This window comes from Nasonia vitripennis, assembly GCF_009193385.2.
Source record: "Nasonia vitripennis strain AsymCx chromosome 1 unlocalized genomic scaffold, Nvit_psr_1.1 chr1_random0005, whole genome shotgun sequence".
In the NCBI taxonomy this organism is placed as follows: domain Eukaryota; kingdom Metazoa; phylum Arthropoda; class Insecta; order Hymenoptera; family Pteromalidae; genus Nasonia; species Nasonia vitripennis.
The window spans coordinates 2,452,417-2,477,500 of record NW_022279591.1 but is presented as its reverse complement, the minus strand read 5'-3'; the positions used below and the strand labels follow the sequence as shown (position 1 = coordinate 2,477,500).

General features: G+C 45.9%; 1 protein-coding gene across 37 annotated transcripts in view; it reads left to right on the top strand.

The window, feature by feature from the left end:
• LOC100118566 (coiled-coil domain-containing protein AGAP005037) overlaps positions 1-25,084 on the top strand; it is a 1,551,999-nt gene that overhangs the window by 874,131 nt on the left and 652,784 nt on the right. For all 37 annotated transcript variants that reach the window (XR_004345134.1, XR_004345131.1, XR_004226356.2 and 34 more), the window contains 2 exons: positions 294-383; positions 4,649-4,711. Coding sequence is in view for 30 of the 37 variants with exons in the window: in XM_032601341.1 (XP_032457232.1) it covers positions 294-383; positions 4,649-4,711 (153 nt within the window). In the remaining 7 variants the exon portion in view is untranslated. The remainder of the gene's footprint in view (positions 1-293; positions 384-4,648; positions 4,712-25,084) is intronic.

Genomic DNA, 25,084 nt, shown 5'->3' with positions numbered 1-25,084 from the left:
AAGATGTACTTAATAGAATGTTTTGCATAAGTTACTACTACTTTAGGATAAAAGGAAGGGCGGTAAAGAGCAATTTTTTTTCTAAAGTACGTTGTTCTGTTGTATTTATTGTTCAATCGGGATTTTGTCACTTGACCGCAGTGCCACTTGGACGTTGCGGCGGCACCATTTAGCTGCTCCTACGACAGCCCCTTAAGCTGATTTTATAAGTATGATTTTAATTTTTTTTTTTTTTTTTTTAATGTACAATTTCATCACTGACACTAGTTGGCATTTTGTTTCTCATTTTACAGATAAGTCAGTCTCCTTTGAGAAGTCCGTATCTTTTAGTGACGAACCGCCAGATATGAACTCCCCAAAACAACATTCTCCACAACACACAGGTAAACACATTAGCAATAATGTTACTTAATGCTTTAAGTGTGACTGCAAAGATGGTGAATATAAAAGGACATTTTTTTCAAATATATATTATATACTGTTATAAACTAAAAATATTTAAGACTTTATAGTATTGATGAAAGTATAACTTTTCTGCTCGCTACTGACCTGTTTGCCAGCCGGTAAAAAACTGGTACCTTACGATTCCTGAATAAGTACGAAACACGCGAGAATTATTTTTAAAATGCGTATAGTGATTAATACGATGTTATTGTTTAATTGCCTCTAGTTCTTAAATTAAAACATAAATAAAAATAAGCATTTTGACGCATAGCATTCTTAGAGGATTGTCCGTGGTTGGTTTCTCCGCGATGATTGGTACATGATTTATTATACATCAAGTAAATAAGTGAATTGAAAAAGCGTAAAAAGCTTTTTCGTGGACGGCGACGGGCTTGTAACTCGATGTCCTGGGTTTGATTTCCGCCTCTGTAGCGTGATACAAACAAAACTAAAATTTCATGTGCTTTATTCCCCAATACATTGAAATCCTCGTTCTGTCATTAGCACTAACCAGCACATAAAAGTGCAAAGTTAGACAAAAAGAACAAAACAATAGAGAGCTAGCAAAAACACAAATCAACGGTTTTATGTCAGCCAATGAGGAGTATAGGCGCGTTATTTTAACTGTAAACTGATTTGTTAAAATTAACAGTTCATTCTCTTAGAGCATTCTTTTCTGTACAAAACCGCTACTTCTCAAGATTGGATAAAAAGTATTAATTGCTGCCTTGCCTTATGCCAGGTCACGCGCTGGTTTTCATAATATAATTCAGAACAATTAAACAATTAAATTCTATTAATTTAATAAGACGATAGAAATACTTTTTCATTCATAATTTTATCAAGTGTCATAAATAATTAATGTAACTCTTGTTATTATTATAAATTTTATTCACGACTGAACCACAATAGCCACTTTAGCACAGTAAGCATCCGAGATAAAAATCTCTCAAGAGGGCAGCAATTACCTGCAAAAAAAACCTACTCTTGTCCCGTGTTCCATATAGTACTTTATTCCATACTCGACCGAAATACCTACTTTTTCCCCATCAGGGGCAAAAGTAGCATATTTTTCCCTAAAACTAGTTTTGCGAGGCAAACGTAAAATTAACGGGGGGTAAGTAAAATTAGCGGGGCAAAAGTAAAATTATCGGAACTAAAGTAAAAGTAGTAGAGCGAAAGAAGAATTAGACGGCAAAGTAAAATTACCGAGGCAAAAGTAAAATTTAGTGGAGGAAAAGTAAATTGTTTCCAAAAATTTTCGAAAATTTAAATATTTAAAAACTTAAAAATTTTTTAGAAATACTTAAAATTTTAAAAATCATTCAAATTTTAAAAAAATTTTTAGAATTATAAGTTTTAAAGAATTAAAAAAAGTAAGTTAATACGTATCCCTCTACCTAACAGAATGCGAAGCAGTTTTGAGCCTGCTTTTCAGGACCAAAATGGCCTGTGACGAGACACGAGTCTCGCACATGTAGGGCGACCGCGGTGAGCACGGCATGCGCAGCGAGCGCGTGCGCAACGAAAGGCGAGGCCGAACTACAGGGAACAGCGAGAGATGGATCTGCGCCGACGGAGTCGTCTTGTGAGCACACGTGACGATTTGGTAGACGAACCGAAACCCGAAAATCCGAATTGCCGTCGTGAGCACACGAGGCAACCCGGAATACCCGAGCGATAAAGAGAGGAATGAGACGAGCGACGAAGATTTGTGAAGCCGTGCGCACACGACTCCTTAAATCCGAGGGATAACCTCAAAATCCCGTTGCACTATCCCGACCGTTACTGTGCGCACACAGAGCGGTCGAGATCGTTGTTACGCGACACATTCGGATCGGTGTAGCCGTGCGCATATGACTCCACCGTATCGAATGAATTCCTAACCTCAAAATCCGCCACCGATCCGTCATACCGCCACCGTACCGAAACACCGTAGCCGCGAACACCGAATCATTCTTGTAACGAAATCGCGTAGATATTCTTGTAAATTGTCAACCGTGTTAGTTTAAACAAATCTATTTGTAAAGGCGAAATATTTTTAACAAGACGCATAATTGATTTCTGTTTCAGCCGGGATTTAACTACTGATTCCCACTTGCTATTCTTTACTTAAGAAATATATTTTGTTATTATTAAGAATATAAAAACAGAATCTTTTCTTGCCCCTTTCCCTATCTAGATCCTGGAACCGACTGACTATCCAGTCTCTTGGGGAAAGTTAAACCTTTACATGGCGCTCGGACAGGGACCTGATTGAAAATATTTCGCCTTTACAAGTAGATTTGTTTAAACTAACACGGTTGACAATTTACAAGAATATCTACGCGATTTCGTTACAAGAATGATTCGGTGTTTGCGGCCACGGTGTTTCGGTACGGTGGCGGTATGACGGATCGGTGGCGGATTTTGAGGTTAGGAATTCATTCGATACGGTGGAGTCGTGTGCGCACGGCTACACCGATCCGAATGTGTCGCGTAACAACAATCTCGACCGCTCTGTGTGCGCACGAGATGACTCCGTCGGCGCAGATCTATCTCTCGCTGTTCCTTGTAGTAACGTGTGCGCACAATGCTACCTGGAGTGGAGCTCGAGTAGAACTGCCCATCGTGCCGCGCAATCCGCCTTATAAAGGCGCGTGGCGCGGATATGTATGGGTGCGTTCACGGCGCACCGCGTATGACGCTCGCGCCACCTGGCGCGTCATCGCTGAGTCATTCGCCGGTTGCCGCGCTCCGCGCTCGTGCGGCCTCGCCTTTCGTTGCGCGCACTCGCTCGCTGCGAATGCCGTGCTCACCGCGGTCGCCCTACATGTGCGAGACCCGTGTCTCGTCACAGGTCTTTTGGTCAAGAGTGTAATAAAATGTTATATGCAACACGAGGAAAAAGTAGATTTTCACCGCGGGCAAGTTTACTTGAGTTTACTTGACGAATGAGAATATTTTTTCAGAGGGTGTGTTTACTGCCCGAGTGAAGCGGGTAGCTGCTTTCACCCTTTCTTCATAATGTACTTTTGCCTTTTGTAGCGTTATGTACTCATATTCCATTCTTGAATGAATTGGCTACTTTTTGTCTAAAAAAAGCGGAATCAACGCGTTTTTAAAAATTTTTTTAGTTAGAATAATAATTAAAAAATTAAAAAAAAATTTGTTTATCATACGTGCACAAAAATGGCCACTTTCCATGCATGTAAAATGAATGGAAAAACGAGTTTTTCTTGGCAGCAGAAATCGCTTCGCATTAAGGGGACCTACCACCTTAAATTTAAAAAAATTATATATTCAATTTTTTGTGTAAATGAACCTTAAATTGTTTAAATTATCAATTAAACAATTATATTAACTCAGGAATACTGTAAAAATTATCAAACAATGTTTATAAATACCATATGTCAGGTACAATAGGTCTTCGAAGGACAAAAATAACAATTTTCATTAATTCAGATACTGCAGACTTACTTAAGATTTGGGCTTCGAAGGGCACTTTTTTCTTTATGGATCTACTTTAAACACATATTTTTATGAAGCAAATGTGGGAATTAAAAAAAAAATTTAATTTAAAAAAGTTGTCTACAAGTTAAGAATAATTTATGTCGTTTTTTAAATATTTAAACAAATTTTGTTATCCAATTGTAAACAACTTTTATAAATTAAATTTTTTTTTTAATTCCCACATTTGCTTCATAAAAATATGTGTTTAAAGTAGATCCATAAAGAAAAAAGTGCCCTTCGAAGCCCAAATCTTAAGTAAGTCTGCAGTATCTGAATTAATGAAAATTGTTATTTTTGGCCTTCGAGGACATATTGTACCTGACATATGATATGGATAAATATTGTTTGATGATTCTTACAGTATTCCTGAGTTAATATAATTGTTTAATTGATTATTTAAACAATTTAAGGTACTTTTACACAAAAAATCAATATCTTATTTTTTTTTTTTTAATTTGAGGTGGTGATGTCCCCTTAACGATAGATGTGTAGGTCTCACTTTTCTAGACAACAAAGTGGCTACGCAGTTAAGCCGTGTATAAAGTTCTATATGCAACATGGGACTAAAGTCAATCGTTTCTTCGGGTAATGAGAGCCCGAGCGAAGCCCGACCAGTAAATCCACCCGCAAGAATAATCTACGGCTTTAGTCCCTTGTTGCATAATGTACGATTACAAACCTATATTAAACAAATATTATTTTGTTTCACCAGCGGATTCCAAACCTACCAAACCAGCTATCAAATCGTCAACATTGCCGAGAATGTCTTCACAAGGTAAAATGAATTTCAAGTATCAGTAATATATTACTATTATTTTTTAGTGTGCGGAATCTTTGTCGTACATGTGTCATGCGCAGATCGCATTAAGACGTGGGTGGGTCAGACATTGAGCGATCGTGGGTTCAAATCTCGGCAAATCGTGAACATTTTTTTAGGAGGAATTTCTTTAAGTTTTTGTTGGGAAAAGTTCACCGACTGCAGCGTGCTTGTTAGGATGTATGCGCCTTTTAAGTCAGTAAACAGCTGTAGGTTTTGCTCGACCAGCACGCACATCCAAAAATCCTGAAGGGCAGCGAGATGTCCACTCATCTAGTTGTCGACTCCTTACGATTACCTATTGTTGATGGCCATACACAAAGTGGCGTTACTAACCACAGAACATAACAAACATGAGCTTATTTATCCCATAGTAAAGCATTTTTTCCAGCTAACGATCTGAAGTATTCTGTTTTTATTTTGCGCAACACCTAGCGCCTCGCATGCGCTAAGATTTTTTTTTTAATCGTAGGATTTGGCGCGAACGCCAACGTTTGGGAGAACATGGGGAAGAGGGAAAATTACACACACATAAACACAGCCATACGTTTTCGCACAGCGTACGCGTTCACTAGTGTGCCCGTACCACACTCTTTCTCTCTCGATGCGCAAGTAAGCGAGGTAGAAGCCAGCTCTTTCTCTCTCTCTTTCTCTCTGGAGGGAGAAATCAGTCGTTTCTGTGTTCGCTCCGTTTTATTTCTGGCCGTTCTATAGTCCAGGCCTGTGTACGAGCACCTTAAATAGTGATTTGGAAAGAGTTTGCTAGCCGTTACTTTCTGGGCTAATGGCCTGCATCAAGTGGTCTTCTCAGCGACTGCTGTTTGTGATTTTTTAAGTGGCATATTTTATAACCTCAATCTGCGAATATTGCTGGTCATCTTTATCCGTGTGGATTTTGTCAATCAGCGGCATCTATTGGATTAGTTCGCGCAATGCCGGATGGCTCCGCTGGCCCAGCGATGTCTGGCAGCGCTAAACGGTTCTCTCCGTAATCAGCTATTAATATCTCTGGGCAACGCAAAGGGTAAAGCAAAGGACAACGTATATTGTTAATGAACTCCTATTTATTTAAACTTGGACAAGATAATGCTTTGAAGTCCGTTAAGCAGTCCATCAATGCGGTATAGTCGTATACTTCTGCCACATCTTACGCAAATATTGCAGCTCGCCCCACATCTAAGAGCTTCATTTTTCCGGACAGAATCGCACTGGACAACTGCAAGCTGATCCCGATCTTGATGGCGAAGCGTGTACTCATCGGTCCCCGTGACACCGTGAAAAACGAATTCAAATCTGCTAAGGAAACGAGAGATGCATTCTTCAAGTCAGTGAATCCTCTGGAAGCTAAACTAGAAGCCAATTGGGTCCATTTTACGGCCAATAATGCTTTTGTCTTTGAAGCAGAAAACATAGATGTAGAGTCGCTTCGTACATGCCCAGCATTAACAGGAGCTAGTCTGGAGATTAAGGAGATCAAGAAGCTCAATCCGCGAATTATAATTCACGATATTCCGCTAGACTACACAGAGGAGGAAATTCTGCGCAGTATCGTCGAGCTCAATCTTACAGATAGTATGCTTGAAGATGTAAAGATGGTCTCGATGTATCGATGTATCTTGCTAGAGACAAAAAGTTACGATCGTGCATTATTGAAGGTAAGCCAAAGTGTATGAGGGCTCTTGAACATCTCTAGAATCCATATCAAATGGGTCTCATGCAGGTTCGCTGATCACATTTCGGTACTTCAGTGCTTTAAGTGCTTGAAGTTTGGACATAAAACCAAGGACTGCGACAACACTGTTCAGTGTAGCGATTGTGCTGGAGAACATCCTCGAGACCAATGCGCAGCGAGATTTGAATTGCATTGCATCAATTGCACCGCTGCTAAGCGCCAGTCTATAGCACACTCTGCACTAGACAAATCAAAATGCCTGCTGCTGAAAAGTAGAATTGAGCGTAAATCTACCAGGATCGACTATGGCCGGGAATAATACACAAGTTCCTACGGTGCAGAGTTTGAACATAGCCCACGCTAATGTACAATCTATAGAGCCGCATCTTTACGATCTCCAGACGCTGGTGCGGGACGACAACATCCATGTCCTCGGGATCAGCGAATCTTTCTTGATGCCAGCAGTTCAGTCTGGAAGAGTTGGTATCCTCGACGTCACGCTATACAGAGTGGATCGTGTGGGCAAAAGGGGAGGAGGTGTCGCAATTTATGTTTATAATTCCATCCGAGTCAAAGAGGTATGCCAGTCCGCACAACCATCAATTTATCAGAAGAGGCCCGAGTTTCTCTTTTTGGAGCTGACAGTGTCGCAAGTTGAAATCCTGTGTGGCACTGTATATAGTACGCCCAAGGCAGGATATTGGTCGAACGTTGAGGAGGCGCTTCTAAACTGTAACAAAGTGTACGATTTTACTTTCCTTCTGGATGACTTCAACATCAAGTGGAACTCGAGTTCGTCAACGAATAACACTTTGGCAGACTTTCTGGGCAACTGCCGAATTTAGCCTCTGCCGTACAGCCCAACACATCATGCCGACAACTGTGAACCATCCCCGATCGATTATGTCTGCGTCTCCGACATAACCAAGGTCACCTCGCACAATCAAAGACAGATGCATGGTATATCTAAGCACGATGTTCTTGTGGCAATGCTAGAGTTTGCTGTCCCCCACTTCGTTCCGATGCCTATAACGAGACTTTGCTATAAAAACTTCAAGGTTAACGATCTCCTATGCGACCTAGCCGAAGTGGACTGGCGGCGACTGTATGAATCGCAGGATGCCGACTATAAGGTACGGTTTCTTACAAAGAAATTGACGCAAGCTTACGATGTCCATGCTCCCTACAGAACCTTCCTGCCAAAAAAGAGGAGTTCACCGTGGATGACACCCGAACTTAAAAGATCATTAATACTCGCAATCATGCCTGGTGTGCTTATTCCAAGAGAGGAGGAGTCAGAATAGCCGAGATACGATATAAGCACCTGAGAAACATCACGCAGGTGGCAATTAGGAACGTAAAATGTCGTTTATATCTCACGATTGAGTGAACGGAATAGGATGAAATTTAGTTAGAGTATAGTTTGAGTTACGTGGAATAAGATAAAAATATCGGGAAGGCCCAGAATAGTTTTCGGGGGCTCCAAAATTCAAGGAAAAACGGCCCATTTTGCGATTTGAGCGATAAAATCTTTGCCTTTTTCAATATTTATAATATTTTTCGGAAAAAAACTATGTGACTTAAAAATGTTTGTCTACTGAACTTAAATCTATCGAGAAAAGTCGTTTTAGCTCTTTCAGTTTTTAAGAGAATCCACTTAAATATGATAAAGCGTGTATTTTTTTTCACCAAAAATACACGATTTATTCAACTCTAGGTTTCATAATAGTTTTTGATAACACCAAAACTGTGGGCCTGAGCTCCAAAATGTTAATTTTTCATTAATTTGATTTTAACAAAAATTCGTTGTTTAAATTGAATTAATTAGGAATTAAAATTTTGGAGGCCCACAGTTTTGGTGTTATTATTTGGATGCTAGTACCTATAAGGTCACGTATATTATATAAAGTTATTTATTATCAAGAATTATTATGGAACCTAGAGTTTTCTAACATTGCTTGCGTCTAAATTTCCTGCAGATATTTATGCAGAGAGGTCTGCAGAAAGTTCTGCAGAAATTTCTGAACATTTATATCGTAAGCAAATGTCAAAGATTTTCATTTGTCAGAGTTTTTTGTAGAATTTCTTGCAAGTTGACTGTAAAACAACGTGCACACTGCATGTAGGTTATCTTTAGGATTTTATGTACGATATTTTCTGCATGTTATCCCGCTGAACTATCTACTGGTCTACCTACAGACTATCATGTACATTATCTTACACATAATTCTGCACATTACCTGTATGTTGGCATACAACAATGTTTCTTGTTGTAAACAATGAGACGTGCTGTACGTTCTACTATTGCTTCGGCTTTTTCGCGTCCGCTCAGTTGCTGAGGGAGCCCAATTGATGGGAGCTCCGCCCTTTGCATATCTTCAGCAAATCTGTCCCGGTTCATGCGCCGGGTATTCCACCGTGGCGTCTGCTTTTTTCTTTCTCTGGTCCTGTTTTTGTGGTCGTCCTGGATGTCAAAAAGTATATACTGGTGGTCACTTGCAGTATATTCCTCCATGACTTGCCAATCCCTGATTTTGCGGATTGTCGTTTCGCTTGCGAAAGTTAAGTCCGGTATAGATTCCACAAAACCTGGTCTGCGATAGGTAGTGGTGTTCCCCTCGTTTGCTACGACTAAGCTTAGTCGAGCTGCCATCTCGAGGATGGCCCTGCCTCTGCAATTCGTTGCCGTCATACTCCATCCCGTGGCCTTCGCGTTGAAGTAGCCCCCAATGACGAGTTCCCCGGATATGTCTCTTATTGCGAACTAGCACCCCTAGTCGTATTGCGAAATCCACCGCAGTAAGATTCGGTGAGAGATATACGCTGAAGTAAGTGATGCGGCCCACCCTTACCCGTACGTAGTCGTCAGTATTAAATATATTTAGTCTTACTTAAAATGGTATATTTTGTACCTAAGATGAAAATCACCAATAAAATATTTACTTGTCCAGGTTTTTAGGTTGTTTAGCAATAACCAATTATCTTCGAGTATTTTACACGATGAAAACTGGGTAAAATTGGGCCGTAATTTAGGTTACACATTTTTTACTGATACATAACCATTCGACTCTTATTTTGTTTATTTGATTCCTTCCTAAGGTAGCCTTGTAATAGTAATTTCTGGAGTTTGTGTAAAAACATGTAGGAAATATGTTTTGAGGCATTTTAAGTCAAAAAATAGTGTTTTCAGAAAATGTCCGTATGGATGTGTATGTGTGTGTGTGTTCGTTCGTATCACCTCTAGCTTAGCTTCTACTCAGGGAATTTTAATCAACCTAGCCTCATTTTCTTTGTTTTTACTAGTACATAGCGGAATAACAGTCCGTTTTTACATTTTCTGAACCCGTTTTTTTATATCGATTTTTTAGTTTTGAGATTTCAGTTTTTTCTAATAAAGTTATTAGAAAAGTTAATAAAAGTAAATTGCTTAATATGTACTTGAAAGAGAAAATTACCTTAATAGAGCGCAAATTTTTGAAATTGTTCTAACATGAAAACTAAATTTTGAATCTTTCTAAACAAATCATGATTATTGAAAGTTATTAGGACTACACTTCTCTTTAATTTTAAGTCATTTCATGCGGCAGATCCGGAGAAAAACATCAACAACTGAAAAAAGTCGTTTTTCTATGTCACGTGTCAACTGGAGTAAAAAGGCATTAATCAAATTCAAATTTTGGATTTAATTAGCATTATAGAATACTTCAATCCCTATGTTTGGGTTGTTTACGAAACCAGTTAGTTTCGAAGATATTAAGCTTAAAAATTTTTTTCTCACCCTGTATACTTTGCATAATTGAAAACTGCATCGCTTATATCTCTAGCGTCCTTACAGTGGCGGGTGGGATAAGTAATTTAAACTCTTACCTGCGGGTACATGACAATGATGTTCGCGGCTACCTCAGACATACTGCCATCTTGCTTCAGTATTCGCAAGCGGCGGCAGCAACACCGATGGTGCTGTGCGTATACGGCTGCCCTCCAGTACTCGAAGCCATCAAAAGTATGATCTTCGAATATATCGGAGGTATACTAGGGGTATACCAGGGGTATACCGGAAGTATACTGAACCGAAGGTATACTGAGGATACTTGAGGATATACCGAAGTTACCTGAGGGTACCTAAGAGTATTTTGGGCTATCTTCATGGCAGTGCGGCCAACGCGACAAATTCCCCCACATATGAGATAAATACTATATACTAGACGAATGCACGTGCACCTACATTCAATAAGCTATCCGAGCTATGCGAAAGAAAGATAGGAAGAGAGAGAGAGTTAGAGTTAGAGTTAGACATTTATTTTAACCCGGGGACTTAAAGACCCATAGGGTATTCACAAATACATTTTGGTACAAATAATTATATAGTTTGTTACAAGTGCAATAAATATACACAGAAAGCATATTGAAGTGTAGCGTTGACAGAATGTGGTGTATAGATTATGAAGTTGAATGTGTATGTAGCTGTAAGAATAACTTAAAGTAATTATAACTAGGAGCTCTGCGGCCTTGTAAAGACAAATTTAACAATAAATAGTACAACTTAGTACTACTCAGTGCACTGTATCCCTGTACAGAAAACAAAGTTAAAACTAAGGAGTATATTATAAACAGTATACTAGGTTTGAAATCGAGGGGTGGCCGAAATGTGAGCAGGCGACGAGACAGCATCGCAGAATAATAAATGTTTAAGAATTAATGACTTTACAGTTTTTAGAGATGTGTTATTGTGGGATAGTGAGGTAATGTTGTCGGGTAAACTATTCCAGAAATAGGAGGCTGAGATTTGAAAAGAGTTGTAAAAAAGATTAGTATTGAAACGACGAATATAAAACGTGGGAACATGATGCCGAGCAGACCTGTGCACATCCCGATCAGCCGTTAATATAAAGTTTTTAGCCAGATATTTAGGTCGACCTGTCTGCAGAAGAGCGAAAGTGAGAGCACCGAGAAAGTATTCTCGGCGAGCTTCTACTGGTAGCCAGCCAAGCTTTTGTCGATGTGGCGAAAACAAAGCGAGTGCAGGCATTCTGTGCGCGCTGCAATTTAAGATTTAGTTCCTCGGATAGATCATGAAACACCAGGCAGGCGTAGTCAAAGAAGGGAAAAATGAGTGATAGACAGAGGGACTTGCGAAGACCGAATGAGAGTGCGCGTTGATGCGTGCGAAGCTGAGAGAGAGAGAGAGAGAGAGAGAGAGAGAGAGAGAGAGAGAGAGAGAGAGAGATTAGATTTTTAGATTTATATATTTTTATTGTTGTACATTATGTTGTACATATTTAAATATAGTAGAAATACAGATGAGATCAACAATTGTGTAAGAAGTGATAGTGTGAAGAGTAAATGGAATGTGGTGAAATGAGATGGATGGGTGTGTATGTTTGTGTCATGTTTTTGTGTTTTTCAATTTAAAGAAATATCATTTAGCTGTTTGTTTAAAGTGTGATATGGATAGTATGTTGCGAAGGTGAGATGGTAGGCTATTCCAGAGGCAGGAAGCACTGATGAAAAATGAGTTCCTCAGCGTCTTCGTTCTGAAGGACGGGAAGTCCAGTCACCTCAACCCTTACAGGCCTGAGCGCGACGTGGAAATCAAAATAGGCTAATAGGTAGATAGGTACGGAGGTGTTGAACATTTTCCTCAGAAAACAGGCCATGAAGTATTTCCTACATCCGGCGGTGGTGAGCCATTGCAACTCACGCCTATAAGGGGAGATGTGCTCGTCCCTCCTTACACCGTAGATATAACGGATCCCCGTGTTGACAAGCCTCTGCAGCCTCAAGTCAAGTTCCTGTGTCAGGTCACAGTAAGCCAGTGAACAGTAATCGATGATGGGAAATAGGAGTGCTTCCACCAAGTGTTGGCGCAACCTGAGGTTAGTGCTCTTCCTAAAAAAATAGAGACGGTACATTAAAGAGTGAGCACGTTTACAAACTTGTGTAACGTGCTCTTTCCACTTGAGTTTGGAGTCTAGCACCAAACCCAGATTGCGCACCGATGATTCGTAGTCGATCCGGGCTCCCCCTATATTTATATAGGTGTTAGCAGTAGAAGGTAGAGCATTTATATAGTAGGGGGAGCCCAGGACGATTGCTTTAGTCTTAAGGACATTAAGTTTAAGTCTATTTGATGTAGCCCAGCCAATTATCTTCTCAGCGTTAGCACTCATCATGACAGAGCAGGAATCAAGCTCCTCGAGGTGGCATTGGCTGTAGATCTGCAGGCCATCCGCATAGATTAGATGGGACACATCTGAATCTAGGCAAAAACCAATATCATTGATGTACAACGCGAACAACAGGGGGTTAATGATAGAAAAGTTGAGAGCTCGTTGTTGTCACCAATGACGGCCTGTTCTCTTCCCGTGAGGTAAGATGTAAGCCAGCAGATAACCTGCTTGGAAAAGCCGAAAGAGGATAGCTTTCCGAGTAGCTTGACGTGACACACAGTATCAAACGCCTTGCTGAAATCAAATAGAAGTAGCCGAGTGACCCTCTTCCTGTCTATCCCAAGCCTAACATCATCAGTCAGCTTGATTAAGCCTGGGGGATGCCATCGCTTCCCTTGGCCTGGGTGTTAAAGTGTGATACTGCAGTCGACACATCCGACTCCGTGATAGCTCTGATGATGAAGTGTTCAGGGAGGTCCAGACTCTCCAGGGTTCGCAGATACTCCTCAACAGATGGAGCTTGAGGGTCGTTTGAGATGGATCTAAAGTGTTTGTTGGGAGCATCTGAAGAGAACCGAGCAGATGAAGGAGATTTAGAGGTAGTAATACCAAGATTTTCAAGCTCTTTCCAGATCTCTGCAACGTCGGTCAAGGTAGACAAGCGTGAATAGTAGTAATTCAGCCTGGCTTCCTCAACCTGTTTATGAGCGTTGTCCCTTGCAATTCTATAGAAGTATAGATCCCAAGGTAAATGACTTCTGCGAAAGCGCCTGTAGAGTCTGTTCCTTTCAGTTAAAAGGTCACGAAGAGCCGCGGTAAACCACGGGTGACGTTTACGTCCAGGTGTCACAGTCTTTAATAGGGTAAGATGATTATGGTGTTCGTGATGTGAGCGTTAAGAATGGTAATGCATTCGTCAAGCCAGGTATCAGAGTCCTGTCTGTGATGGGTTGCACCATATGGCACAGAAGTGAGGGAGTTCTCATCAATGAAGGCCCTGATGAAATTGGCGTCTTCAGATGAAGAAAGCTGATCGGCATTAAAGTCACCCATGATGATCTTCGTGGAGTAGTTGTGCATAAGTGTTGTTAGTTGTTCAATGAAATTAGATCCCTGGATAAAGGGTGAGTGAGGAGGGCGATACACAACCCCCACGAAGATGGGCGATACTTCTGTCCCGTCTGTGCAAAGTGTAACCATCCAGTGAAGGGATGGATGATATCTTGTCACTTAGCCAGCTCTCAGTTACAGCTACTACATGAAAGGGGGAACGAGTGGACAAGAAGAGCCTGAACATCACAATGTGACCCGTAAGGGAATTCGCATTGTTTAATGACAGACCCTTAGATCCTTGGAAAGAGACGTTTTAGAGGCAGATGTGGATGAGTTGGATGATTTAGATGGTGGTTTTGGTGGAATGATATGTGTGAGTGTGTGTTAGTGTGTGCTGGCATCCGTGCTGGCTGTTGGCGGCGTACGGGCTAAAAAAGCCTCAAGATCAGCGTCTGTAGAGATGATGGTGGCCCGTTCGCTGTCCTCGCCAGAACGGATGTAGACTCTCCCGTCCCTCACGAAAGAGCGGCATCCCCCCCTCTTCTTTGCCTCCAGCCTGGCCTTTATACGCAGCTTGTGAATGTCTGGAGGAAGCAGCTCGTTTATATTGATAAGTCCCTGGTGGTTTGTGTGAAGAGCTCTCGCTTCCTCCAGTAGGGCAGCATCCAGTTCGCTAGTGTAGAGTTTGCGTTTCCTGGCTTTGGCCACGATGATGGAGCGGGCCAACGGACTGAAAGAGAGAGTGACAGCTATAGGTGGTAATCTGCTGTCACCTTGCACATTGATGTTGGTTGCGTCAAGTCTCCCCATGATCCTGACAGTTGCCACATCCCGCCTAAGGACCATGGGATCCAGTGCAGCCAGGACGGTGTAAGCCAGGAGTTGCAGTGATGTCTCCTGGGTATAGGCCAGGCCAGAGATCACCACCACATTATTCGCCGAGCGCTCCTGCCTCCTCTTAACTTCAGCCAGCTCGCTGCGGAGGTTGTTGATCTCTTCAGAGGCAGGAGCAGTGCTGATGTTCTGCTGCTCTGTGGGGCTCCTTGACGACAGCTCTAAATATTCTGCCTGCAGCTCAGAGATGGTGGACTCAACATTGTTTAGTCGAGTCTTGAGTGCAGGCAAGTCGTCAAGGGCTTTGAGGCGGTTTTCAAGGGGGCCAAGCCTTTTCTCAATTCGTGAGACCCTTTCACACACGGGGTTTTGCGCCTGAAAGGCCTCACTCTGGATCTTTCGAATATCATCCAGCGCCGCGAAAATGTCCTTAAGGGATGTCTCTATGGACGTCGCCTGTATTCTCGCTGGCGAATGATTCCTGGAGCTAGCCAGAGATGCGGGTGCCGATATGTTTTTGTTTCGCGCACCCGTTGCAGGCGTGCCCTTGGCAGATGTATTTGCCACCGCTGCTGCCGCTGCCGCTGATTTCGCCCTAGTCTGCGTGGTTTTGGGCGTGACGGTGTGATACTCCAACGCGCAAGCAGCACAGGCAAGTGTGGCAGCATCCCTCACCATTATGGACCTAAAGGTGACGCATATAGTGTGGAACTGCTGATTACACAACTCGCAAGTCTTTATTTTCCCCCTAGCTGTTTTATTACAGTGTGCACACGTGACGGGCAGTTCGACGTTCTTCCCACCAATTCCGCTCATTTTAGGTGTTATTGAGTCTCTGTTGACAACTTACTGGCAGTCGATAACGTAGAAAGAGTTGCAGGATAGTGAGCCAGAGACTTGGTACTCTCGAAGCCAGATGGAGTGCTAATCGAGAGAGAGGTGAGATTTGACCGACCTGCGATTGATGATGAAGACGTTGATGGTGGTTTACTTTGAGGAAAAAATAGACGCCGTGCAGCGAAGAGAAAGCCGTGCGAGTTTACAAGTTAGGTTACAGCGACAGATGTTTAAGCAGAAAAGTAGCGTTGAAAGAAGTTGCAGCCTCCAATGATTATTATCTCACGTTGAAGATTTCAGAAAAGCGCATGCAACAATCTACAAAACAATAGGCTCGAAGGCAGGGTGCGGCAGTAAGAGTGCTATGAAAAATGAGCAAAGCGGAACAGGTCTGTTGTACTCACGTGGGAGAGAGAAAGAGAGAGATTTAATTTTATATATATATATATATATATATATATATATAAAATTAATTACATATATATATATATATATATATATATATATATATATATATATATATATATGTAATTGATTTCAAATAATTTTATCCATCAAACAAAAAAAAAAACTTGATATAATTATTTTGGATTATGGCTGATGCCATACGGCACTTGCTACGCTCCACTAGTTACCTAGAGCGCTGTGCGCATGCGCGGCGCTGCTCGACTCTCTGCCCGCGTGCGGGGCCCCGCTCCGCCGGTAGTTCGGCGCTTGTACTCATAGAGAGAGCACATCGACATTCTTCGTTTATTCGTTTTTCTCTACTAGATAGAAGTCCATAGATAGTTTCTTAATAAAGCCTCGGTACTTAATAGTCATTGCTCTGTTGTTTATTTCGACCACCTCACCCAATAACTCCATCAAATTATATATGAAGTAAAAACAATTCTGATATTAGGCAATATATAATGTTGAACGAAGCTACGTGCCAAAGAATTAGCAGCGGTTTTTTTTCCATTACCGGCGCAGCCTTTCAGCTTAGCTGCCGGGGGCCTTCTACCACCTCTGTGTGGACGAAGTGCCCAATCCTATCTCTTATTTACCTCACTATACCCCAAACCTATATTTATCCTATATTCCATACCTATATTTTTCCACCCTGAAAGACTTCTCCGGTTAGGACTATATTTTCAGACACACACCTTGCTGGTTAAGCCAGCACTCTCTGCCCCCGAGAGGGCATCGGGTCCGTAGCTTTCTCTAGAGAAGGTCCCGTACTAGACCAGCTACACACCGGTAAGGCCAGAGCTCTCGGCCTAATGCATCGGGTTGGCTACATTATCGGGTCCCTACTACTGTTTCGCATTCGCCCAGGCTTACGCCTATGAGACAGGAAAAACCCGGAATTACACTGACGGAAAATTCTGTGGAAAAACCTGCCTCGAAACAGCTGGAGTCTTGGGTACTTTTTCCGTTGAAAGTAGCTCAGAAATAATCCAAGTGACTTCACCGGGAATCGAACCCACGAACCCTTGAGCAAACGTGTTTTGGACGACCAAGGCGTATGCCTTAACCAACTTAGCCACGGACACTCATCCATTCGACACTTATTATTATAGCGAATGGCGGAACAGGGTCTATGATACGTTGCACTATAAGTATACAACAAATGTACCAAAAAAGATTTTAACTACAGTAGCCAACATCATAAGTATATGATCTGCGTTTAAATTCCAAAAAGACCAAAATTATAAGTACAGAAAAATTTCCTGAAAAATCTGGAAAGTGCAAAAATTCATTTTTACCTAAAAATATAGCAAAATCACATCCTGAATGGCGAAACATGGTCTACCATACAATGCTCTAACGTTACAACTAATGGGCAAACAAAATTTCACTGACAGTAGACAATGTCCAGGTATCAAAATCTTCTCCCAAATGGCGAGGCATGGTCTTTGATACAACGCACTAAGTATACAACAATTGTAATGAAAAATAATTTTATTTCCTATAGATGATGTTCCGTCGAGACCCGAGGAGAAGAGTTCCGCCGTGAAAACGGCGTCGAGCGAACTCCGCGAGGTCGACGTTGCGACGTTGCAAACGTCGCAGCCGCGTCGATACGAGGAATCTCGTTCGATGCGGCTAAGCTCTGAGTGCGCGGAAGAAACAAGCGAGTTGGATTGTTGTTGTCAGTGCCAGCCTGACCTCGAGTTCGAGGAACGGGCCGGCTAACCGTCCACGTTAGCGCGAGAGTGAGCATCGTTGGCGCGAGAGTGAGCCTCGACGGCGCGCGTGCTGATTGGTCCTCCGCATGTCGCGAGCCAATCAGTGGGCGCCGATGTGCGACTCGCTATCCGCGTGGACTGCCAGCCAATCAGGCGCGAGGAAGATGCGCGGGCCCGACGAGCGCGAGTGGAGAGTGAGCGCGAGAACGAGCGGGAAATCGGGGAGTTCTCTCACGACTGTCGACGGAGTACGTCGACGTGCGAGAGAGATACGTGGCCTCCTCTGTTGCGAGGAGAATCGGGAGAGTCTCCCGAGGTTGTGCGAGTGTGCGAGAGTGTGAGAGAGTCATAGGTGCAGCGCGTTGGCACGAGCAAGTGCCGACACCCGGACGAGCCAGCAACCATCCGCACGAGAGGAAGGAAGCTAGCCAGTCCGCCATCATTGTCCGGAGGACCAGAGCAACCAGCAGCCTTGGCGTGGGAGAGCCGAGGAAGCTAGCCGTCACCAGGTCCACGAGAGTCAGGGAGGCGCCGGCGGGAGCACCGACGGACGTCCACCAGGGAGAGAGCGAATAAGAAAGTATTAGAGAGAGAGAGAGAGAGAGAGAGAAAGAGATAGAGAGAGAGAGAGAGAGAGATCCGAGAGTGAGACGAGTGTGGTGCGGGCACACTAGAGAGAGAGAGAGAGAACTCGAGAGACCAGGGTGTTGGTGTACAGTGCGGGCGCACACCAAGACGTCTTCTGCGCGAGGCGTCTGGCCAGCGCACGCGAGAGAGAGAGAGAGAGAGAGAGAGAGAGAGAGAGAGAGAGAGAACAGTGCGAGGAGACGCGTGTGCGTGAGATAGAGACAGCGCAAGACCCTATAGCTGCGCGGCTGCAGCAGGTCGGGCTTGCCACAAGCGGGAGGCATAGCCCGCGCGCGCGCGTGAGAGAGAGAGAGAGAGAGAGAGAGAGAGAGAGAGAGAGAGAGAGAGTCAGCCGTCAGCGGACTGGACCTGGGCCTGTGGCCAGCCGGCTGCTGCACGAGCGTGGCTCGTGTTTAAGCGTCCCAGTGTAAGCCCTGCGTGGCTAAACTGTGCGCGGGAGGCACTACAGCCACCGTATTGTAGGGAAGGGCTGGGCGAAATACATGTGCAATAAAACTTAACCATTGTGTGTGATCATTTTCCCCTCTCCCTAGCGTTCTCCCAAACGTGATGATCGCGGTCAAATCCTACGTTTAGAAAAATCCTAGTGCATGCGAGGCTCTAGGTGTTGCGCACCTGTGTTGGGAGGCACAGCGTCGCAATTGGCATCCCTGGTGGGGATTCGCGATCATCGAAAGGGAGAGGTAAAGTGTTTTCGCGAGTGTTAGTGTAAAGTGCGCGGAGTGTGAGCGACGGAAAGATGCGCAGCGGGCTACGAGGCAAGCTGCTGACGTATTTTCGTGTGGAGAAAGACGGCGAAGAGAGCTCAGCGATCAGTCGTCAGCTGTTGAAGTCGCACCATATTGTGCGATGAATCAGCTGACGAAACGGCCGTTCGTAGTGGGACTCGAAGTAGAGCCCAACGCTAAACGTGATAGCGTGGGAGGCTCTACCGTGTCCCCACGAGATGTGCTGCGACGCGTGCGCTCTAGCGACAGCGAGTCAGCCAACGGTGACGACTGGCACACAGTACGTCATAAGCGTCGTCGGCGGGGCTCGCGAGTAAAGCTTTTCGACGAAAGTCGGAAGCAAGGAGACTCCTCGGTCTCGTTGTCGAGTGACAATGAGAGCCAAGAGAGATCTTCAAGTTTGTGCTCGAGTGAGAGAGACAGTGTGTATACTGTGATCCCGAGGTGCGAACGGCCAGGTTACTTGCGGTTGTCCGAAAGGACGATAGCAAGAACCGCGGCCTGCGCAACCTCCAGCACAGTCAGTGACGTAGCCGAGGGAGATGTGTTGCGAGGAGGCTCGGGCTCAAGCATAGACGTCAGCGTAGACAGCGGCTATGCGAGCCGAGTGAGTGTCGATCGCAGCGAGAGAGACGCTCGTGTGAGAGAGTTGGAAGAATGCGGACTCACTCTTGAGGATGCGAGAGCTCGAGCCTTTGAGGAGGAGTTTTCTGTAGCTTGGCGAGAAGCTTACGAGGAAGCCCTCCTGGAAGCTCGAGCAAAGCTGCGGGACGAGTTAGCCACGCTAGAGCATGAGCGGCGGCTGCAACGAGTCCGTGAGGAGGCGAGGGAGGCGGCGCGAGAGCAGGTACGGGTCGAGGCGATAGAACAGATGCGTAAAATGGAGGAAGAGCGAATAGGGCGAAAGCCATGTTTGCGAGCCCCAGTCAAAACGACTGATTCAGTTTGCCCAGCTACTCTAGACCAGCTGAGAGGCAGACCGTCTGTGTTCACGAGTGATATTGGTGACGCGGACAAAGAGTTGCTAGAGCCAGAGCGCGAAACGGTGCGACGCCGCGTCTCTTGGGGCAACTCTGGAGGTCGGCCGAGTATGCAACGGAGCTGTGTGAGCTCGGGTGAGGAGTCGGAGGAGGAGAGTGGACAAGGAGAGAAGAGTGCGGAAGAGGAGTCGGAGGAGGAGAGTGAGAGGAGAGAGAAAAGTGCGTCGAGAAAGAGACGGAGAGAGAGAGGTTTGCTGAGCAGTGACAGCGAGCTCGAAGTTAACTCGAGCTGCGAGTTTAACTCAGCGAACCTGACGTCATCCGAACGCCGGAAAAGATCAGCCGACTCGCTCAGGGCTTTGGAGTTCCTGAAGCATTGGGAGCTCCAGTTCTCGGGCGAGAGTGATCACGAGGAGGCGGAGGAGTTCTTTGATCGACTGTGTGAGTGCAGAGTAGCGTTAGCGGTGCCAGACCGCGAGCTGCTAACGGTGTTGCCGTGCATTTTCAAGTTGCAGGCAAGCCGCTGGTATCGGGCGAAGAGAAAGAGCCTGCGAACATGGGAGATGTTCTGCCGGGCCTTTCGTCGCCGATACATGGTTCCGTATTGTCGGGAGGATTTGGAGGAAGATCTGCGCAAGCGAACGCAGCACAGAGAAGAGAAGATTGCGGCGTATATCGCGAGTCTTCAGTATCTGGCTTCGCGCTTTCGCCGACCTCCATCCGAACGTGATTTGCTTCGTATCGCATATCAGAACCTCCTTCCGGAATACCGGAGAGCTATTGGCGAAAAGTGCGTCAACAGCTGGAAGGAGTTGGAGAGGTACGGCCGACGCTGGGAGCGGCTAAAAGAGTTAGATAGCCGATACGCACCTCCGCTGCCAGCGGAGAAGATGCGCGTTCCCGGTGCGGCGTACAAGGAGGAAGGAGAGACCCAGAGAGCCGCTGCAGTCGAGAGGACAGAGCATGCAGGCCCTGGTGACGAGTTGCCTTCTATCGAGGTTGAGGAGAGGACGAGTGAGAGAAAGAGAGCTTCAACGAGGAGAAAGAGAGCTACCGTATGGCGCGGCCTGGTGCGTCCGACCGCTAATGCCGTGGCTCGAGGGGAGAGGCGAGGAGATGGTACGTGCTTCACCTGCTGTAAAGTGGGGCACCGGGCATTGAATTGCCCGGAGATGATCTGCTGGGCATGCCAACAAAAAGGACATTCACGAAGGGAATGTCCTGCGCGTAGGCAATTGCCACAGACATCATGACAACTTTGCAGACGAGTGAGCCACTCAGGTCTGTGTCTAGATTGCCGGAGAAAAATGGCAATGCTAGAAAGACGGAGAGCTGAGGAAGGAAATGAGAAGAGAGAGAAGTCAGCGGAGGTGGAGAGAAAAGGATGTGAGAGAGTAGTGCTAGAGAGATGTGCAGGGGAGAGAAGAGTGTTGGCCTGGGACCTAGTGAAAGGGTTAAGGCCAACTTCTTCGAGAGAGGAGTCAGCGAGAATGGAGAAGAGAGGAAGTGAGAGAGTGGAGCTGGAGAGATGCTGCGAAAAGAGGAAAGTTTGGACCCAGGACCCAGTAAAAGGTTTAAGGCCAACTTCTCCGAGAGAGGAAGCATTGTTAAGGGGAGGGGATTGCGACGTTGCAAACGTCGCAGCCGCGTCGATACGAGGAATCTCGTTCGATGCGGCCAAGCTCTGAGTGCGCGGAAGAAATAAGCGAGTTGGATTGTTGTTGTCAGTGCCAGCCTGACCTCGAGTTCGAGGAACGGGCCGGCTAACCGTCCACGTTAGCGCGAGAGTGAGCATCGTTGGCGCGAGAGTGAGCCTCGACGGCGCGCGTGCTGATTGGTCCTCCGCATGTCGCGAGCCAATCAGTGGGCGCCGATGTGCGACTCGCTATCCGCGCGGACTGCCAGCCAATCAGGCGCGAGGAAGATGCGCGGGCCCGACGAGCGCGAGTGGAGAGTGAGCGCGAGAACGAGCGGGAAATCGGGGAGTTCTCTCACGACTGTCGACGGAGTACGTCGACGTGCGAGAGAGATACGTGGCCTCCTCTGTTGCGAGGAGAATCGGGAGAGTCTCCCGAGGTTGTGCGAGTGTGCGAGAGTGTGAGAGAGTCATAGGTGCAGCGCGTTGGCACGAGCAAGTGCCGACACCCGGACGAGCCAGCAACCATCCGCACGAGAGGAAGGAAGCTAGCCAGTCCGCCATCATTGTCCGGAGGACCAGAGCAACCAGCAGCCTTGGCGTGGGAGAGCCGAGGAAGCTAGCCGTCACCAGGTCCACGAGAGTCAGGGAGGCGCCGGCGGGAGCACCGACGGACGTCCACCAGGGAGAGAGGGAATAAGAAAGTATTAGAGAGAGAGAGAGAGAGAGAGAGAGAGAGAGAAAGAGATAGAGAGAGAGAGAGAGAGAGATCCGAGAGTGAGACGAGTGTGGTGCGGGCACACTAGAGAGAGAGAGAGAGAGAGAACTCGAGAGACCAGGGTGTTGGTGTACAGTGCGGGCGCACACCAAGACGTCTTCTGCGCGAGGCGTCTGGCCAGCGCACGCGCGAGAGAGAGAGAGAGAGAGAGAGAGAGAGAGAGAGAGAGAGAGAGAGAGAGAACAGTGCGAGGAGACGCGTGTGCGTGAGATAGAGACAGCGCAAGACCCTATAGCTGCGCGGCTGCAGCAGGTCGGGCTTGCCACAAGCGGGAGGCATAGCCCGCGCGCGCGCGTGAGAGAGAGAGAGAGAGAGAGAGAGAGAGTCAGCCGTCAGCGGACTGGACCTGGGCCTGTGGCCAGCCGTCTGCTGCACGAGCGTGGCTCGTGTTTAAGCGTCCCAGTGTAAGCCCTGCGTGGCTAAACTGTGCGCGGGAGGCACTACAGCCACCGTATTGTAGGGAAGGGCTGGGCGAAATACATGTGCAATAAAACTTAACCATTGTGTGTGATCATTTTCCCCTCTCCCTAGCGTTCTCCCAAACGTGATGATCGCGGTCAAATCCTACGTTTAGAAAAATCCTAGTGCATGCGAGGCTCTAGGTGTTACGCACCTGTGTTGGGAGGCACAGCGTCGCAACGTAGAGCCCGTGGCGCCATCTCCCGTGCTCGAGTTGAGTAAGCGACTTCGCGACTTGCTGCGCTCGCCGACAGCGCCGCCGGCCTCGTGTCGCGCGCGGTCGGACGAGCGCCGAGTTCAGTACTCGATAAGACGCCAAGCCGTTGACAGCTCACGCTGTCTAGCTAAGCGACGAATCGATTTCGACTTCACGAATTTGCTCGTACGAAACGTCCGCCGAAGTGTTGTGGTGCTGGTGCTTCCGCTGATCTCTCTTTATCTCTCTCTCTCTCTCTCTCTGGATATCTTGGTGTTGGTGTCTCTCATTCTCTCTCTCTCTCTCTCTCTCTCTCTCTCTCTCTCTCTCTCTCTCTCTCTCTTTCGCTCTATCTCAGCTTGCACGCCGTGCTTGATTCGCGACCGGTTCCGCGAACGTGGTTACGCGCGCGTCGAATCGTGCAAGTCGGTAGAACTGCGCTACCGACTTGAGTCAGCGGAACTGCGCCGCTGACACGAAGTGAAAACTCTCTTTGAGGGTGATCGAGTACACGATACACACACACACTTACAGTCCACACTTCTTTGTTCCGCAGCTTGTAATATCTTCGAGAGGGGTTTTATGCCGGACGGCTTTCCCCTCTCATTCTGAGCGTATTAAATCACTCTCGTTTTCGCTCAAATCGACTTCTTTATTCTTCTCCCATACCTTTTCCTATTCGAATAACAAAACACGAACAAGCGGGAATCCACGCCTAAGGGGCTTCCCGCGCGACAATTCATGGTGCCTCCTGTGAGTTGTGGACTTAGCGAGACCTCCAGCTAGATACATCGAGGAAGGCTAGTCAGCCAAGGACACAGGGTCATTGAGGATTCTCAGGTCATAACAAAGACGTCACCCCGGGGCGCCTCTCCAGCTGCCGCTTCAAGGTCAACGCATACTAAAGATAAGTAGCGTTCATTTGTTCTGTTTAAATCACACGAGTGCGAGTTAGAACGCGTCCTGCTCTTTGTTTTGTTTCGCGCACAAGCACACGAAATCGTGCACAGCGGCGAGCCGCGAGACACGTGCCGCGTCGTATAGCGACTTCTGAGAATTCGAGCGCGTAGGGACACGTGCTCAAGCGTTGTTCGACTTATAGATTTTCGGTTTCTTTTTCTTTTGTTTATTAAAGCGTGCGACTTCACTGACCATTAAGCAATATGGACGCTTTAGTGGAACAGTGGAACAACCAGACTGAACATCTCCGGGATTTATTATCAGATGTTTCGCTTCTGATTAAATCAAAATCTGTTACTCTTCCCGAGTGTCAAGTGCGCATGGAGAAAATCGTCACGCGCTATGACAATCTCTGCGAATTATTTTACAAATTAGATGCCGGCCACAAGGAAGCTCAAAGGGAGACGTTCCAGACATTGAAGAGTTTCTATTTCAGGATAGCCGCGTACATCCGAACCAACGAGGACAAGCAGAGGAAGGCTTCCAGTAATGAGACTATCGTTCCATTGGGGCATTCGACTCTTCTCGACATTTCTCGGTTTTCAGGGTTGCCGCCTATTGATTTACCGAAGTTCGATGGTCGTCTCGATAATTGGAACGTTTTCAAAACGACTTTCAGGAACGAGATGCTACGACTGAACGTTGACAACATCACAGCTTTCCACTATCTAAAGAAATAATTGGTCGGGGCGGCGGCTAATTCGTTGCACATTCTGACTCCAGGCGAGGATAGCTACAAGGAAGCTTGGCGGCTTTTAGGTACGCAGTATGAGCATGTTCGACTTATTGCTGCTTCTCACATCGACGCAATTCTCGCTTATCCCGTTCTGACCGAGGCTTCGCATCGATCGTTGAAGGACATGGAGACTTCAGTCCGGCAGCATTTGGCTGATTTGAAAATCCTCAAAATCGTTCCTACCGATTACGTCGTGATCCGTGCTCTCGAACGAGCGTTGCCGACCACTATCAAGGACAAATGGATCAAGAAGACGTCCATCGATACGATTCCCGATCTCGAGTCGTTTTTTAGGTTCTTGCAGGAAACTAGCCATTACCTGTACGCTCAGGAAGGGGAGGCCAAAGACACCAAGGTGCCAGCTAAGCGGACAACCGCACAGAACGAGAAAGGAACCAAGTTCCGGCTGGGCAACGGGCAAGCTCGAGCGCTTGTAACAAGTTCCTCCATTTCTTGTTATTACTGCTCCTCGT